The sequence below is a fragment of the Seriola lalandi genome, unplaced genomic scaffold (genome assembly GCF_002814215.2).
Source record: "Seriola lalandi dorsalis isolate HSWRI2012SDOR001 ecotype SW California unplaced genomic scaffold, Sedor1 jcf7180002054306, whole genome shotgun sequence".
Taxonomy (NCBI): Eukaryota; Metazoa; Chordata; class Actinopteri; order Carangiformes; family Carangidae; genus Seriola; species Seriola lalandi.
In genome coordinates this window covers 868,721-887,464 of record NW_019524859.1, presented here as the reverse complement: position 1 = coordinate 887,464, position 18,744 = coordinate 868,721, and the positions used below count along the sequence as shown (strand labels likewise).

The window sequence follows — 18,744 nt, the reverse complement described above, 5'->3', positions numbered from 1 at the left end:
TTTTATGCCTTACTATACTATGACATTTTTATGACATTTTATGCCTTACTATACTATGACGTTTTTATGCCTTGCTATACGATGTAATTTTTATAACATTTTATGACATACGTTACTATGACATTTTTATGACTATTTATGGCTTATTATACTATGTAATTTTTATGACTTTTTATGCCTTACTATACTATGATGTTTTTATGGCATTTTATGCCTTACTATAATATGACATCTTATGCCATACTTTACTATGACGTTTTTATGGCATTTTATGCCTTACTATACTATGACGTTTTTATGGCATTTTATGCCTTACTATTATATGACATTTTATGCCATACTTTACTATGACGTTTTTATGGCATTTTATGCCTTATTATACTATGACGTTTTTATGCCTTGCTATACTATGTCATTTTTATGACATTTTATGACATACGTTACTATGAAATGTTTATGACTTTTTAAGCCTTACTATACTATGACATTTTCATACCCTACTATACTATGTATTTTTTATGACATTTTATGCCTTACTATACTATGACGTTTTTATGCCATTTCATGCCTTACTATACTATGACATTTTTATGGTATTTTATGCCTTACTATACTATGACGTTTTCATACCCTATTATAATCTGTAATTTTATGACTTTTTATGCCATACTTTAGTATGTAATTTTTATGACGTTTTAATGCCTCGCTATACTATGTCATTGTTATGACATTTTATGACATATGTTACTATGAAATTTTTATGACTTTTTAAGCCTTACTATACTATGACATTTTCATACCCTACTATAATCTGTAATTTTATGACATTTTATGCTACACTTTAATATGTCATTTTTATGACATTTTATGCCTTACTATACTATGATGTTTTTATGACATTTCATGCCTTGCTATACTATGACATTTTATGCCTTACTTAACTATGACGTTTTTATGACATTATATGCGATACGTTACTGACGTTTTTACGACATTTTATGCCTTACTATAACATGACACTTTATGACTTTTTATGCCTTACTATACTATGATGTTTTCATACCATATTATAATCTGTAATTTTATGACATTTTATGCCTTACTATATTATGACATTTTTATGACATTTTCTGCCTTACTATATTATGACTTTTTATGACACTTTATGACTTTTTATGCCTTACTATACTATGATGCTTTCATACCATATTATAATCTGTAATTTTATAACATTTTATGCCTTACTATACTATGACATTTTTATGACATTTTCTGCCTTACTATATTATGACTTTTTATGACTCTTTATGCCTTACTATACTATGATGTTTTCATACCCTATTATAATCTGTAATTTTATGACATTTTATGCCATTCTTTAATATGTCATTTTTATGACATTTTATGCCTAACTATACTATGCATTTTTATGACATTTTATGCCTTACTATACTATGACGTTTTCATACCCTATTATAATCTGTAATTTTATGACATTTTATGCCATACTTTAGTATGTAATTTTTATAACATTTTCATACCCTCCTATACTATGTCATTTTTATGACATTATATGCCTTACTATACTATGATGTTTTTATGGCATTTTATGCCTTACTATACTATGACGTTTTAATGCCTCGCTATACTATGTCATTGTTATGACATTTTATGACATATGTTACTATGAAATTTTTATGACTTTTTAAGCCTTACTATACTATGACATTTTCATACCCTACTATAATCTGTAATTTTATGACATTTTCATACCCTACTATACTATGTCAATTTTATGACATTTTATGCGATACGTTACTGACGTTTTTACGACATTTTATGCCTTACTATAACATGACACTTTATGACTTTTTATGCCTTACTATACTATGATGCTTTCATACCATATTATAATCTGTAATTTTATAACATTTTATGCCTTACTATACTATGACGTTTTTATCGCATTTTATGCCTTACTTTACTATGACGTTTTTATGGCATTTTATGCCTTATTATACTATGACGTTTTATGCCATACTTTACTATGACGTTTTTATGCCTTGCTATACTATGTCATTTTTATGACATTTTATGACATATGTTACTATGAAATTTTTATGACTTTTTAAGCCTTACTATACTATGACATTTTCATACCCTACTATACTATGTAATTTTTATGACTTTTTAAGCCTTACTATACTATGACATTTTCATACCCTACTATACTATGTAATTTTTATGACATTTTATGCCTTACTATACTATGACGTTTTTATGGCATTTCATGCCTTACTATACTATGACATTTTATGCCTTACTATACTATGACGTTTTTACAACATTTTATGCCATACTTTCCTTTGTTGTTTTAATTACATTTTTTGTCATACTATACTATCACATTTTTAATCCCTAGTATAATATGACATTTTAATGACATTTTATTCATTACCTTAATTTGATGTTTTTATGACATTTTATGCCATGCTTTACTATACTATGAAATTTTTTGAAATTTCATTCCTTACTATACAATGACGCTTTTATGCCTTACTATACTATAACTTATGACATATATGTATGAGACATTTGTCCTTCAAGAATGATGTTACCATACCAGTCAGTTATAAGAGGATATATTACTATGACATTTACACATCTTTTGGACATATGATATATGTTTAAAACATATCTGTAACATTGCAACTTTATTAAAACAAAATGCTTATTTCATTTTTTCATTTCTTTTGATGATTTTCTTAATAATTTACTCTTAAATTTAACCATACACATCTATTTTCATATCTATATCCATAATTAACATATAGTTACAGGATTTGGGGTGGATACATATTTATATAACATAAGTCCATAATATAACCTGATAATATGTTAGTTAGACATGTATGTCAATATATGATATTGTTCCAATTTTGAACAGGTTTCACATGTATTTTTACATATATGGGCCATAATGTACATACTTTGACTGTACATATTTAACTTCATATGTACATATATTTCATATATGGAGATTCAACACATGTACATATATTACATTTGTGTATCTGCATTTCTGAATGTAAACTCAGATCTTATATGTTAATTAAGCATTTATAAAAATCAATCTCTTTGTTTAGCCCCAGTGGCAGGGTTGTTGCAGCCCTACCAATGTTGAGACCAAACCTACTCCCTTGGCCAAATCTAATTCTGCTTAGGGCCTCCTAAAGACTTGGGCCGGCTCTATCCCCAGGGCTGCACGTCCTGTCCCACTGGTGAATTGTGCAGGACGCCGGATGCATGTGATGTAACATTTATTCATGTGAAATCACTTGTTATGTGTTTGTCTTGCCTCACTGATAAAATAAATAAATAAATAACTTCTGACCTTAGAAGTTGTTCATCCCATCCTCCTCCCTGTTGGTCATGAACCTCACTCATCTTGATGAGCTGTCCACTTATGGAGTAAAGTAGTTTACTCCATAAGAGAGCAAATTAATCTTCACTAAGATTACCGTTTCTGAATTGTTTTATCTGCTATCTTTGTGATTGATTGTTATTGATTTTTCCAATATTTTAGATTTTTTTTCATTGTCATTGCTGTTTCCACTTCCCTGTGGTTGTAATTTATTGTAGCTGCTTTTCATTGTACAAAAAGCAAAGGTATAACTAATAACATTACTAATACCAAGACCTTGAAACCAGAGCAGCTAAATGGAATTAAGACATTATCATTGTCATTATCTATACTTGTGCTTTCCTTACTGTGAGATGTTAACACAAGGTTGTCATGAATCTACCTGCACAGTAGGTGGAGCTGACAGAATTAAAATAACACTTTAACAAATTGTTCTTCAATTCTGACCACTGGATAAGTGCCCAAGAGAAATTTATAAACATTTTGTATGTGAATATGTTATAAAATAATCTCTTTGGGTCAATTTATTTCCAGTATGAGCACTTCATAATACAAGTAATTAAATTATTAAGGTGTTAGATCCAGGTCTGTGAAATGCGTACATTTTCACCTCAGCCTGAATGTAAGTGTAAATTATGTGACCTCTTGGTCACACAATAGTGAGGATACTGAGTCCTAACAATGTAGTGAACACTCAAAGAAAAATGTTTTCCAGGAAAAAGTTTTTACTGAAAAAAAAAAATTATGGTCATTTTATAATTTTATAGCATATGATTGTATAAACATAAACATAGATGGACATCAATGAAAATCAGTTACATAATGTTTAAAATACATCTACTCCTCTTTTAGCAGGTGAGAGTAAAAATGCTTTTAAGAGGTTAAAATCTTTCACGTTTACATCAGTCAAAGGTTGACATACAGTGTTAAGTCATATGAGCTAAAATATAAACAAAGACAATTAGAAATCAATTTTAATTCTGAATTAACATTTCATCCATTCATATCTGAGGCTGACAACATCAGTGGTCTTGAATGAGCTGACATGCTTGCATAAATTCTACCAAGACAATGACACATGAGGTTTCTGATGAACATACCGCACAGTACAAAGAAAAACTGCCTCCCAACACATTACAAGTTGCTAGTAAAGGGTTGATTGCAAGTGCAGCGACTGAGTCTCTGAGCATCCAGCATCTGGGCAGTGAGGATCTGGGTGTAGCGGCTGGTAGGGGGGTTGTTATTGGGGTTTGCAGTCAGAACAGCCTCCCCCATCGTCTCTGTGAGTGCTTTAGTGTAGTTAGTGGAGGAGGTATACAGTATGGGGGTGGTTCAGTGGTTGTCAGTTAGACTAGAGACAGTCCACAAATTCAAGGAGATAGTTGGACAGGGATCAGCTGACTGTCCGTGGCGAGCATAGGCGGAGCTGATGGAGGGACTGAGAGGGCAGCAAGTGGTCACAGCCTGTAGTTACCATGGAGATAACTAGTTTGGATGGTTAATGTGGTTTGCCACTGTGGATGGACCGACAAGAGGCGGGTCAGTGATGAGGAAGATGCTACCTCCTCCCGAAAAAAGCATGGCTGCCTTAAGAGTTCTTGGCGACCATCTTCATCGTGATGGTCTTCACTTCTGAGTACTCCTTCAAGCCATTTTCACCCCTGAGAACACACAACAGGAAATAGTAACAATGCTGCTCATTTTGTTTAATCATATTCTGACAGGAACATTGAAATATAGTGGAGACACTGCTAGAGACCCTTGTAGGAGAAACATTGCAATATCCTGTTAGATAAAGATTTATGTGATGTTAAGCAATTTTGGAAAGTAGGTTTTCAAAACAGAAAGTCAGTATTAGTAATTCTGTGGTTAATTTGTGTATATTCAGTGGGCAGACAACCAAGTCATACTCACAATTCACGCCCATTGCCAGACATTTTATATCCCCCAAATGGACACTGTGTGCTCAGAGCGTTGAAGCAGTTTATCCTGTGAAATACACAAAACATTGATCACTTCTGTGCATTTGACTGAAGTGGCTTTATATTGTGAAATGGGGCGTAACTTTGTCCAAAGCAGTAGTATTAAAGCTGCATTTAGTGAGACTGAGGTAAAAATACATTTTCATCTTTACTGCTACTTTTTGTAACCATCTGGATTGACAATATCCTATAGTTGTGAATTTTCAAGCTATAACTGCCTGGGAAAGAACTAGTGAATGGATGCTATGAGGAAGAAATACAAAAGTTTGGGTTGAGTAAAAAAAAACAAAAGCGCCAAAGTTAAGAAAGTTGGTGAACTTTGGGATTGAGAAAGTTGGAGGGAGAAGTGTGACTGAGCGTCCAAGAATTCCCTTACAGTCCAGCCTTATCAGTCGTTCCCTGACAGTAATCTTTCACATAGCGGGAACTGAATGAATAGAAGCCAGTTTATGAAAGAGAACATTTTTTAAAAGATGGAGGAGATCTGACTATTCTGTGTTCTGGAAAATGAGCTTGAAAAAAAGTAAATTTCTGTGTCCACTAGGGAACAAATATTGTATTTTGTAAATACTATTCTAAAAAATGACAAAAATGGCAATGTCGATCTATAAATCACATGACGGATCAGTATATAAGAAAACAACCTCAGAGGAGACATCAACCAGAATCAACAGTCAATAAAAAAAGACATATCTGTGAGATTAGGAGGTAACTGGAGACACAACTGCTTGTCTGTGGTCAATCCCACATGACTTACTACATTATGAGAAGTGGTCATTGTGGCCGGTATTAGTGGTGAGGAAATGTTGCTTGGAATAGGCGGGCTTTGTTGAAGAAGAGTGGATGGGAGGAAAAGGGTTTGGTTGTTCAAAAAAAGAGAAGTATGATGGTGACTGGGGTGGCATGAAAGATGAGGGTAGAGAAATGTTTTCTGAGCTAGCAGAGGATTGCAGTCAAGTATGACAAGTTGTGAAAATTTCTTGGCAGATGCTGTATGTTAGCTATACTTCTACCCCTACTCATAACCATCTGCAGCTAATTACAAAAGAAACAAAACAATCTTTGGTGAAATCAAGAAGTAACATTTTATGGCCATTTCATTTATACTGATTATAAAATTAGGGTGTCAGTTTACATTTACAGTTTACATTTTACGTTGTTGTCTTGCACTGGCACATGACTTCTGATATTTTTACATCTTGAATGTCTGAGCTGAGGGAAAAAAGGAAGGAAAACATTTCTTTGTGGCTTGTGTAATGATGGTAACGTGGCACATTGCCAGTTTATGGTTTCTGGATGCCTGAATACTTCCCACATGAAAAATATTCCTGATTGCAGCTAAAGAAAGAAAGCTTACCAGACAGTGCCGGCTTGCATGGCCGTGGAGATGGTCATGGCTTTGTTGATGTCGTTGGTGAACACGGCCGCAACCAAACCATAATCTGTGTTGTTGGCTCTTTCTATCACTTCCTCGATAGTTTTGAACTTCATGATCTGCTGGACTGGTCCAAAAATCTGTAAATAGGCAACAATACACAGGTTTGTCACTAACTTCAAATCTTCTCATTTACTTTTCTCATAGTTACCATGGTCAAAACCAAAGACATGTGAAAGGCTAAGCATAAAGTTCAGTACAATTGTGAGGTACTTTACTTGAGTGTTTCCATTTCATGCTACTTTATACTTCCACTACATATCAGATGGAATTACTCTACTTTTTTTTTTTACACTTAGTTCACAGCTTTAGTTACTAATTACTCTGCAGGTCAAACAGAATACAAGATAAACATATAAGGCATCATGCATTTTTTATAGATTTAACAACCCAGTAGTATATAAAGTGGTTAAAATTAGATCCATCTCAAAAAGCCACATCATTAAATGCTGCTTACATGTCAATGCATCAACAAAAATTAAGATAATATATATATATATATGTAAAACACATATGACACTCTGAAAGGGGGCATTCTGCATAAGTACTTGTGATACTTTGAGCATACTTTGCTCATATTACTTTAGTACTTAGACTTAAGTAAAGTTTTGATGCAAAACATTGACTTGAATGAAGTATTTTTAGAGTTTGGTATTATTACTTTTACTTAGAGAACTTCTTCCACCACTGCTTTACACACAGATATAACATGCATTAGTTGGGCTGATGCTATCAAAATCCCAGCTCTTTATCACTGTACCTCCTCTCTGGCGATGCGCATGTCATCCCTCACATTAGAGAAAACAGTGGGCTCGATGAAGAACCCTTTCAAGCCCAGAGCTTTGCCGCCACACTCCAGCTTGGCTCCTTCACTGATGCCGCTCTGGATAAACTCCAACACACGATTCTGCTGCTCCCGACTGATCTGTGGAGGTGGAGGACAGATAGGATGCGTGAAGCCCGGGCAGAGGAGAAAGATATAGAAAGAAAGACGCTTGAATGTGAAAGAAAATGATATGAAGACAAGGGAACTTCTGCTCAAATGTTAAAACAAGTCTGCAGTTTCATGAAGTGATAGATGTGTTGCGCTCACTCACCTGTGGACCCTGCTCAGTAGTGGGATCAAAGGGGCTGCCGACTATCCTCCTCTTGGCTCTCTCCACACTTCTCCGAACAAACTCATCATATATGGGCTCCTCCACATAGATGCGAGAGCCCGCTGTGCAACACTGGCCTGCGTTGAAAAACACGCCCTGGTGGGCCTGTTCTACAGCCAAATCAACTGTTTAAAAAAAAGAGATTTTAGTTCATCAATACCTAGACACAGCCACTTGTTCGTAAAAAAACTGTCTGATGATAATAATTGTATAATCATAAGGGTAATTATTAAGAAAGAAAACTCTTAATTGGGATCTTTAAAGTTGAATAATGTGGAAGTCAATGTTAACATAAGCTACATACATATAAAAACTTTATCTGGAAAAAAAAAAAAAAAAGCTGTGTATGCAGTATATTGTTACAAAATTTGCCCCAATATTTATTGGAGGTATCCTGTGCAAATCTGATACCTGACACCTGAGAGACAGGACCCTGCTGTTGCCCATGAAGGGTTAACGCACCCCTGTGATTTATGGGTCTCGGCTGAAGCACCCGACTGAGTCAGGGTCCATTCTCCTGATTTACAGGCCTTAGGGAGCCCCTCTCACGGCTGCTGAAAGCATTTGAAAGCCTCAGCACCCCCAGTTTGGTGAGCCATATAGACTTTATATGAAACCCATCCATCCACAGGTTTTCATAGCACTACAAAACCTTTGAGCATTTTAGGATTTCTTATTTCATGTGTGTTTATCCACAGACAGAAGGGAGAAATGCCTGAGAATGGGGACACATAACTAAACAAAATAGGGATGGTGGTGGACCAGCTAGTGAGGATGACAGGTAAACAAGGCAATGAATAAAAACTCACAATCGGCATCTGCAAATATGATGTTGGGATTCTTTCCTCCGAGCTCCAGCGTCACTCTCTTCAGGTTACTCTTCCCAGCTGCTTCTTGGATCAGCTTGCCGACCTAGCAGAGGAAACAGATCTGAGGTTTACTCACAGAGATACAGGCCTGCAGCCAGATCAGTAAATCAGCTGGAGCCATTAAATAGCTTAAAGAGGTTGGTTAGCTCCAAACAGGGAATGCACCGGTAGACCAGCTGAAACATGAGTTCTACAAACACACAGAATGAATATCTATTACAGGTTTTTGGAAACAGCAACAGGAAAATAAAATTATGTTTTAGCTGGGAACAGCATCTGATGTATAATGGAGGGCAGGAAGGAGCAACCACAAGGTGTGTGGGTGGTGTCCTGTGATCTAACTGACTGAGAGGGAGAGGGGCTGCCGGGTATGATATGGGTCTGGTCTTTCAGTATGGAAGACGACATGGTCATACCCGTGATTTTGCAAGTTTTAGCTTATCTACAAATTTTGTATTTTTTTTTCCTCTTGAAAATTGTTTATATTGGGTAATCAATCACAGTGAACATCATCTGCATTCATTTTTGTTACATTACTGGCTATTGTTGCATAGTGACACAGTTTAGGAGCAGACTGATTAGAAATGTCCTCATTTCTTTAGATCACAGATGACCATTTAACTGTATGTAAACAGAAACAATGCCTAAAAAGATGCCTGGAACAGTTGACAAAATAAACGTGCTCATTATGATGTAAAGTATAAAATAAATAAATTGTAATAGTTGGGTTGCATAAATCTTTTAAATAAATTTTAAATTTGCCCTTTCGCTTTCTTGTCAAGAGACGGATGAGAAGATTGATACCACTCTATTCCACTCCAGTATGTGAAGTCAGCATTTGGTTAGCATAGCATAGCACAAAGAGTGGAAACAGGGGGAAACAGTTAGCCTGGCTCTAACCAAGGGGAACAAAAAGTCCAAATACCATCACCTCTAATGCTATTCAGCATTTTATATATAATTAATTTAATCCGTACAAAAGCCAAAGAGTAAAAATGAAGAGTTGTGGTTTTATGGGAGGTAACGATATGTGTGGCATGACATGGCAAATTTATTTGTATGGCACTTTTCAACATAAAACACTTAGACAGGATTTAAAAAGATTAAAATGAAGTAAAATAGAAGATTAAAATAAAGTAAAATAGATTATAACTGAGTAAACAATAGAATAAAAAGGTACTAGTAGTTATGGCCATTATGTGGTCATTATATTAAAGAAAAGTACAACATAATATATTATATATTGAGTTGCTTTCTCAAATGAATTTAAAGGAATGTGTGGCTGTGGCTCAGGAGGTAGACCGTGTCGTGCACTAATCTGAAGGCCAGTGGTTTGATTCCCAGATCTTTTAGTCTGCATGTTACAGTGACCTAGGGCAAGATACTGAACCCAACATTACCCCCAATGTCATCAGTCAAGAAGTGAGAGTATGTGTGTGGCAGAAAAGGGAAGTATGCATAGAAAAAGTGTGACGAATGTGGTTTGTGGTGTAAAGCACTTTGAGTTCTCCATAAGTCTAGAAAAGCGACATGTAAGTCCATTTATCTTCAATTTACTAATTTCTGACACATTCCTCCATTTACAGGAAGTTTCAAGTGTCAAAATTATGATACTGATTGCTATATTTTCTGTTGCTGGTTAAAACCGCACTGGAAATGAACAATATTTCATCCACTGGAAATTTAGAGAAAGATGATTTTGGGACACTAGAATGAATCAGCTGCTTTAACTGATATTTTTTCAGTGTCTTGAAATATTGACTCAACAGATAACAAGTCTCAGAAACCCCATACACACCTCCCTCACAACCCTACACCCTAAACAAGCATTCATCTTCCTGTTACTCATACAGCCTGTTTTATTTTCCGAAAGAACTGACAGCATAAAGTGGAAAAATACCCTCTCGGTGTCCAACCAGAAAAAAAAAATCCCATTGAAGCACATGGAAAAGACTCATCTTCAAGTTACCAAGATATAATAGAAAACAAGAGAACAGAACAGAATCAACTGACTGCTGTGCTGTGGCTTGTACCGAAGCTGTATAAAAACAACACAGTACTTGGCTTGGCTTCATTGTTTCTGATGTGTTTTTGTCTGTCTTTGATCAGAAACACAAAGCGGCTGACTAAGGGGGGGTTAGCGTGTGTTTATTCAGGGGTAAAGGAAACACGCTGGGCTGCCAGACTCCTCCATGTGGAGTCACAGTCACATGTGAGTCAGTACGAAGATGAGCTGTGGTGCTAAAATCCACCTGTAGCTACACCACCACCTTCCAGCCTGTGAGGAGATGCGGTGGTGGCTACTATCCCCCACCACTGCTACTACAGTGCAGTGACTCACTGTCTGGGCATCAGCAGACACTTACAGCACTGGCTCATTCTCTCAGTAATTGACTCCAGATTACATGAAACAACAGGAAAACTAGTAAAAAAAAAAAAAAAAAAGTTAAAAAAAAAGAAAAAAAAACTGGGCCACTCACAAAGGAAATGTTCAATCAGGACGAGATGATAAAACAAAGAAGATGTTTGTTTTAGAAGGTGCATTTATGCAAGCTCGCGTGCACACACTGATTGGGTGTGTCTGTGAGGGCTTGTTTTACTATATTTGCGTGGTCCAAAAACCAAGAGACCGCTATACTTGTGGGGTCCGACAGCTTTGTGGGGACCAAAACGCTGGACTCTGTAAGTTTAAATGGCTGTTTGAGGGTTATGTCTTGGGTTTTTAAGGGTAAAGGTTGGGCATTCAGCTGTGATAGTTAAGGTTAGCGTAAGGGGCTAGGGAAGGTATTATGTCAATGACAGGTCCTCACAGAGATAGGTGTAGACGGATATGTGTTTGTGTGTGTGTGTGTGTGTGTGTGTGTGTGTGTGTGTGTGTCAGAGAGAGAGAGACAGAGAGAGAGAGAGAGAGAGAGAGAATGACAATCGGAAAATGTATGTTTTACATTATACTGTGCTGGAAAATCATAAATACACAATGTTAGAGCCATTCATAGTTCAGATTTGTACTATAACTTGGTCAATATTTCAGTCATAGTTTGTCATGTTTTGTTACCATGTTTCAGGCTGTGTTTGTGTTTTAATTTGCAAGTTTTAATAAATGGCTGAAATAGCTTTAGCTGAAGAGATTGGAATTAAATAAAAAGTAAGAACAAAACTAGGACTACAGTCATGCTAGCAGCTGTACATAAGCCTAGCAATGCTTTGAGGTATGTCTTTACCTGTGTGGGGTTATCGGAGGTCATGCACACTGCTTCTCCAACACACCACCAGGGTCAAAACAGACATCTCCATAAGCCACAACGGCTGATCCAAATATAATATAAACCTGGCTCATTTACCAAAGTTACATGTGAAATACAGGCTTGTCACATCAAAACATAAATTCTACATTGGAATTGCTGTAAATGGTTTTACCAGAGGGGTTAGTTTGCAGTTAGAAATAACAGATGTTTATAAATGATCTGCAGAAAAGGAATCTGCTGTCACTCTGGCTGTTACCTCCGGCCGGAGGAATGCATTTGGACCGCAACACCCCCGAGTGCTCAACACCTAACATGGTATGTCCTTGATGATTTAGCTTTCCATTAACTGCCTCCCTATTCTGCAAAGCTACAATGGTTTATCCTGTGTGTGAGAGAGGCAGTGTTTTCAGAGAGATGTGTTTGTATACTCTTGACAGCACAAATATGTGCATGTGTGCAAGATAAAATCAGAGCCCATTGACATGAGGAGTAATGACAGGGCACACAGCTTATGTAAGACCCCATTTGTTTGTCATTTAGACTTCAATACAGGCACACAACATCCCCTAATTACCCAGCCTGCTCTTATGCTCTGCACATGTTGGTCACTGTGTCACTTGTGTTCGCTGACAAAAGCGGCAGGTTTTTTTCTGAGCCACTTCACTAGAGGACAAAGTACCTCAGTTGATCCTGTGAAGGCCACTTTGTCTATGCCCATGTGCGAAGCAATTGCAGCTCCTGCCGTTGGCCCAAATCCTGGCAAAATATTGATGACTCCCGGTGGAAACCCGGCCTGTCAAAACAATATGAGAGGAAACAAGCTTTAGCGGAGATGACAGCAGAGCCAAGCAAAACCACAGGCAGTGTGGGGGAATCCGGACCCAACCCAACCTCCCTACCAGCAGAGAATGGAGAACATCAAAAAGAAGAAGGCAACAGACAGATAGTCTCCAAAAAGGGGAGAGGCCAGAGAGGACAGGGGGAAGACAGGGAGGATGTGGACACTGAAATCTGCACTTGTATTAACTTTTCTTTATCATATTTGTGTTGACTGTCTCGGCTGCACTACACGTACAGCGTGAAACTCTCTTATCATACGTCCTGTGTTTTGTTTATCAGTGCTCTTTTGTAATGTGTCAGCATTGATTCCTATAACTATTCAGTTAAATTATAAATGACTTCAAAGAATTCAAAGTCACTGACCAAGTAGCTCATACACATTTTTCTTAAAGCAAAGCGATCACATCACCATTCAATGGAGTCTGAAATTCCTGATACCTCTGACTCAGAATTACAAATCTAAGGCTGACATGAATGGTTGTTCCCTTTTGGCTGCTCGTCACTACAGTTTAAAAGATAAGATTGTTTATGTGGCTTTTAATAACATTTAAACAAGGAAATGTAGTACTGTGAACGATGCTCTCAGTCACCAGCGAGAGGAGCTCTACTGCTAAAAGCTACTGATTCAGCCAGTGACAGTGTAGTCAGTTCATTTTGAAAATTCATGGATATGAATTTCATGGAGTACATCTCTATGAAAACTGTCCACAGGTGTTGTGTTCAGGCGTCGTGCAGCCAGGGAAAGGTTCATCAGCATCATCATGTTGCTGATGAGTTTTTAATGCTTTAAGAACCACAAACAAAGATGATGACCTCCATTGTATTGAAGTCTCAGTAGAAATCTCAAAGACTGGAATCTCAGCACCTCAGCTAATATAATCAAAGCTATCAACAAGTGATAAAGTCTAGCTAATGGGTTGGCTGGAGTTAATGTAAAAGTGGAAATAAGGATTACAGATTCTGAAAAGATGCACCGGATAGACAAGCGACACTTTATAAAACATCTGTTTTTTGTCGCTTTGAGGTTACATTAACATTGGGCGATCCAAATAAAGTGTTGGCCAAATTCATAGTGAACACTGTGTTCTTGGCAAACAGAAACCTGTAAGTGATTCTGATTCAGTTATTGGACTATTAATGTTGGTCTGTTCAAATAAAATGCTGACAAAATGCCTTGTGAACACATTTGTGGTTGGTAATGTGATTGTTGTCATTTACCTCCTTGATGAGAGCTGCGAGGTAGAGGCAGGTGAGAGGTGTCTGCTCAGCAGGTTTGAGGACAACAGTGTTTCCACATGCGAGTGCCGGGCCCAGCTTCCATGCTGTCATCATCAGAGGGAAGTTCCACTGTGCATGACACACACACACACACACACACACACACACACACACACACACACACACACACACACACATGCCGGAAAAAGACATCATGCATCTGACTGACACACTGGGTGGTCACAAGTCAAGCTCAATAAGTCATCGCTCTTAAGTCACTTACTCTCATTTTCACTCTGTCTAAACATAGTCAAGTGAGAAAATGTTCTCGGCACTTGTACAGTATTTTCTCTTCCCACAGTATTCTGAGAAAGCTGGGAAATTGCAACACATGTGCAATGGACCCATATCACTGTACAACACACAGGCCTGTGTTATTTCTGCTTTACACAGGAGCCCATGGGGCTCAACACAGAACCGCACGCTTTCTGCACTCTTGCACAATCAACAGTGTCTCTTTCTCCTTGATCTTTTCCTCCTTTCTCACCATTCTCCTTTCCTCAAACCCACTATGTTAAATCCCCCTGCTCAGTCCTCTGCCTCTCACTTCTCGTTCCCTATTACTCAAACTCACTGGCACAGTCATTTTGGGGGCTTACCAGCAGATTTACCCGAATAAACAGTGACTGTCAGGGAATTACTGGAAACTGCAGAATGTAATGACAACAAACAGCCAAGACTAACAACCTCCAATATCACTGCAATTTACTGTTATCTGCTTTTTTTAAAAATCTTTTACGTCCATTTGTTTCCATAACGCATGTCACTTGTATCAAGGGTAATACTCACAGGGATAATTTGTCCACAAACTCCAATGGGCTCATATCTGGTAAATGTCAGATACTCTCCATCTGTGGAGGAACGAACACACACACACACACACACACACACACACACACACACACACACACACACACACACACACACACACACTGATTTAGTTTAAGAAGTTTAAAGCTTGAAAAATGCCTCAAACACATGAAAAATGTCACCACCTGATACCCCCGGTGTTGTTGACTTGACATGTTAATTTGCAAGTGAATCCACACGCAACATTCCTCGTTTCTTTACCCTGGTGAGAGATTACATTTCGTTTCGAGCCTCCAAAAGCACAGGCATGTGTGTAACTGTTTTAGGTCATAGAGATGGGTGTTATGCTGGAAAGGTTTGCTCATTCCTCTTGCATTACTTGAATAAAAAGGAGGTACTTATTGAGGGTGTGCCATGCTTGTTCATCGTCCACAAAAACAATTGATATTGAGAAATGTGTGTATAAATTTGTTACAATAGTCGTCAGCTGATGAAACATTGCTTTATGTTGCTTTTGGACCGGAATGATCAATGAGGAAGACGAGCCAGATGATCATTTTGAACGGGATACAGAGAAAGTATGACAATGGACACACAACTACATAAGTGGATAAAGTAGTTCAGGTTAATATACAGCATGTCAGCATTTGTCCTTAAGTCCAAAGTGGATGTGGGATCTTTCAAAACTGTTATTGTTTGCAGAATGGAACTATAACCCTATTAGACACGAGCCTTTCAGGAGGAACTCAAGTATCAGCGAGGTTTGTTTGAAAGTATGACGTCTGGAGATGACTTATATTTCAATTTGGAACAAGCAATGTAAACTATACCAAAATTTTTAGCCAAAGCTCCACATGAAGACACTCCTCATTCATTACACACTGTCCATGATACAAATTTAACTCCAAAGCTGTATCATAATGTGAGAGATGAATAGGTGCCAGGGGGTTGTTGATGATAGATGTCCTGCGCCTCTTCCTGACAGGTGAACAAATATGATTTACTGACTGCCTTACCTCATACAGGCGACAGAAATATCCTTGTTTATTTTCTCTGAAAGTCTACGAGAGGAATAAAGCTAAAACCAGAGCCCTGGGAAAATGCTCACCATGGTTGGTTTGGCAGCAGTGTACAAGAGGAGCTTTGAGAGGGACAATACAGTGGTATCAGGAGGTTTCCCATGTCCTCTCTCTTATTCCTTTTTTTTTTTTGTCTTTTTTGTGCTTCCTGTTGAAATAGACAGCCAACTTTCCCCTCCTCCACCCCTGAATTCAGCCGCCTTAGAGAGGTGACACTGGCGGCAGCCTCCTCAGGATGAAAAATGTTAATGTTTGGATTGATTGTCCATTTGATACCTTTTTCAGCTGAGCGTAGGTATGCTTTTTATACAAAACTGTGTTTTCTCATTCAACTAAATGCTCCTTCAATAAGTTCTTAAAATGGCCATAATCAATATCTTTATAATAACAGTGGATCTAAAAAGAGCCACTCGTAGTACCCCACAGATAATTATCTGACTCTGCAGTGTATCTCAGCTCCACAAAGCTTTCATAAGCTTTACTTTCATAAGACAATGCCAGTGTTTGTCATGAAACGACTTGCGAATATTGCACTTACATTCTTCAGGTGGCCAGAAACAACACTCCACATGAATTAAAATTTTGCTCCATAAGTGCTGGATGTTCGATGTTAATAGCTAACAGTTTCTTAACATGTTCACCCTATCAACTTGAAAAGATGAAAATACGTCAGTGTTGTGTTTACAGCTTATTCTAAAAAAATCAGCTATGGAGGCTTATAATACATTTATGTTTACTGTTCTAACAAGAAGAGTTGTACAAGAATTTCGCTGGACCAAATACCCTATAAACAAACAATGGTTTAAATCAGGCCACAACCAAGCAAACAACGTAACGCAAAGTATTTTGATTTGGTATCCCAGTGTCCATGGTTTCTCATCACCAATCTGCCTTTAGTCCGTTTCACTGAAACACTGCTGTCATGCTCAAACAGGGATCTTACCCATTGGAATGGAAGAGCCGTGGATCTTGTCTGCGTATCCAGCAAAGTATCTCAGTGTCTTTATGGTTCCTTGGAGGTCCACAAACAGGGTGGGCAGGAAGGGCTTCCCACTATTCAGTGACTCAATAGTCTGAAAAGAGACGGGGGAGATGTTTGAGAAATATGGGATATAACCTTGTGATCCTCACATAATTCCATACTGCTCCAGCCTTTACACTCTCTCGTGGGTGAAACGTGACCCTGAGATAACACTAAACTACAAATATAGCCCCTAAGTTACAGTTATACGCTGTCTTGAAGGCAAAGTAGGTGTTTTGTGTTTTCAAACACAGAGAAAACTCAACGTGCTCTGCAGACGGTGTAAAAATGTATTAACAACGAAGACAAATGAAAACTGTTTAAATTAGTTACAGAGCTACAATGCCCATATTCAGTTAACTTACTGCTAGATAGACACTGTCTCTCTCCACCAGGTCGGCCAGTTTGGACAACAGACGACCTCTTTCAGATGCGTCCATCCTTCGCCATACAGAGCCCAAAGAAAAAGCCAGGCGAGCCGCCTGCGCCGCTTTATCAACATCAGCCTATGAGACGAGAGGGAAACACATTAATTATCTGACCTGATCCAGTAGGCAGGAGTGTTTTTGCACTCCCTCATGAAATCTGTCTTTTCATGCCAGTAGCATACATGAATATTTTCTGCACTTCTTTTTTTCTGTTCAAAGTTACAGAAATAAGGAAGGGCTAGAGCAAGAGCCAGTTCACCAAATAACAAGATCCTGATCTCATATTGTACTTCTGCTTATCTTAATTCTTTGGAAACAAATAGCTAACTTGTTTTTCAATCTCAGACTCAAGTGGTGAAAAATAAGTAACTACATTTCAGAGGAAAACATTGTAGTCTTTACTCTACTAAATTAATTTAATGGCTACAGATAGTTACTTTTCCGATTACGATTCTGCATAGAAAAACATATGAGTCTAAAACAATATGAGGCATTTTTACTGATTAAACCACCCATAAGTATTGAAGTGGTTCACTGTTGCTCTAGGGCAACCAACTACAATATCAAATTACCAATACAACTTTATATAGTGTAGTATTGTTACCTACAATGTTATGCTGTGGAGTATTTACCTTTTCTGCTTCTTGGACCTCACAGATCTGCTCTCCAGTAGCTGGGTTGTAGACAGGGAAGACCTTCCCACTAACAGAGTCCTGCCACTCATTGTTGATGAAAATCTGCAGGAGAAAATGGCAGACTTTAGTATTCATTAATAAGTAACCTTTGTTAAAGAGATTAGTAGTCATGAATCTAGTTTCTTTACACAAATTAAATGCACAAATGGATTATTAAAACCTAACATATGCAAAGATTTGCAAACATGCTGAGCTTGAGTGGTAGATAGAGTAATGACTACCTTATTTTATTTTTAAATATTGATGTTATGTTAAGTAATCATTTCATTACACCATGTTGGCTGCAGTAACATGCTTGCAGCTGAGGCTGTGAAATACTAACAGCTCTCAGGCAGCAGCCCCAGCACCAGGTTCCAGGCTCTTGTGTAAGGGATATGGGAGAATCTCTGGAAATCTGGACAGAGATTCCTGCCTGTCCAGCATTGCTCTCTTGGGAGTGCTCCACCATCCAGACAAAGGGGGTGGGTGGATGTGGGGGTGG

The 18,744-nt window shown here is 37.7% G+C and overlaps 1 protein-coding gene across 1 annotated transcript in view; it reads right to left on the bottom strand.

The window, feature by feature from the left end:
* Positions 1–4,172: 4,172 nt before the first annotated feature.
* aldh1a2 (aldehyde dehydrogenase 1 family, member A2) overlaps positions 4,173–18,744 on the bottom strand; it is a 22,962-nt gene continuing 8,390 nt past the window's right edge. Inside the window, exons 2-13 of the mRNA XM_023406404.2 lie at positions 18,201–18,305; positions 17,506–17,646; positions 17,063–17,192; positions 15,020–15,081; positions 14,171–14,299; positions 12,792–12,905; positions 8,808–8,910; positions 7,939–8,123; positions 7,602–7,766; positions 6,764–6,921; positions 5,339–5,413; positions 4,173–5,085 (exon numbers count right to left, since the gene is read on the bottom strand). Of these exons, the coding sequence (XP_023262172.1) occupies positions 5,013–5,085; positions 5,339–5,413; positions 6,764–6,921; positions 7,602–7,766; positions 7,939–8,123; positions 8,808–8,910; positions 12,792–12,905; positions 14,171–14,299; positions 15,020–15,081; positions 17,063–17,192; positions 17,506–17,646; positions 18,201–18,305 (1,440 nt within the window). The 3' untranslated portion in view covers positions 4,173–5,012. The remainder of the gene's footprint in view (positions 5,086–5,338; positions 5,414–6,763; positions 6,922–7,601; positions 7,767–7,938; positions 8,124–8,807; positions 8,911–12,791; positions 12,906–14,170; positions 14,300–15,019; positions 15,082–17,062; positions 17,193–17,505; positions 17,647–18,200; positions 18,306–18,744) is intronic.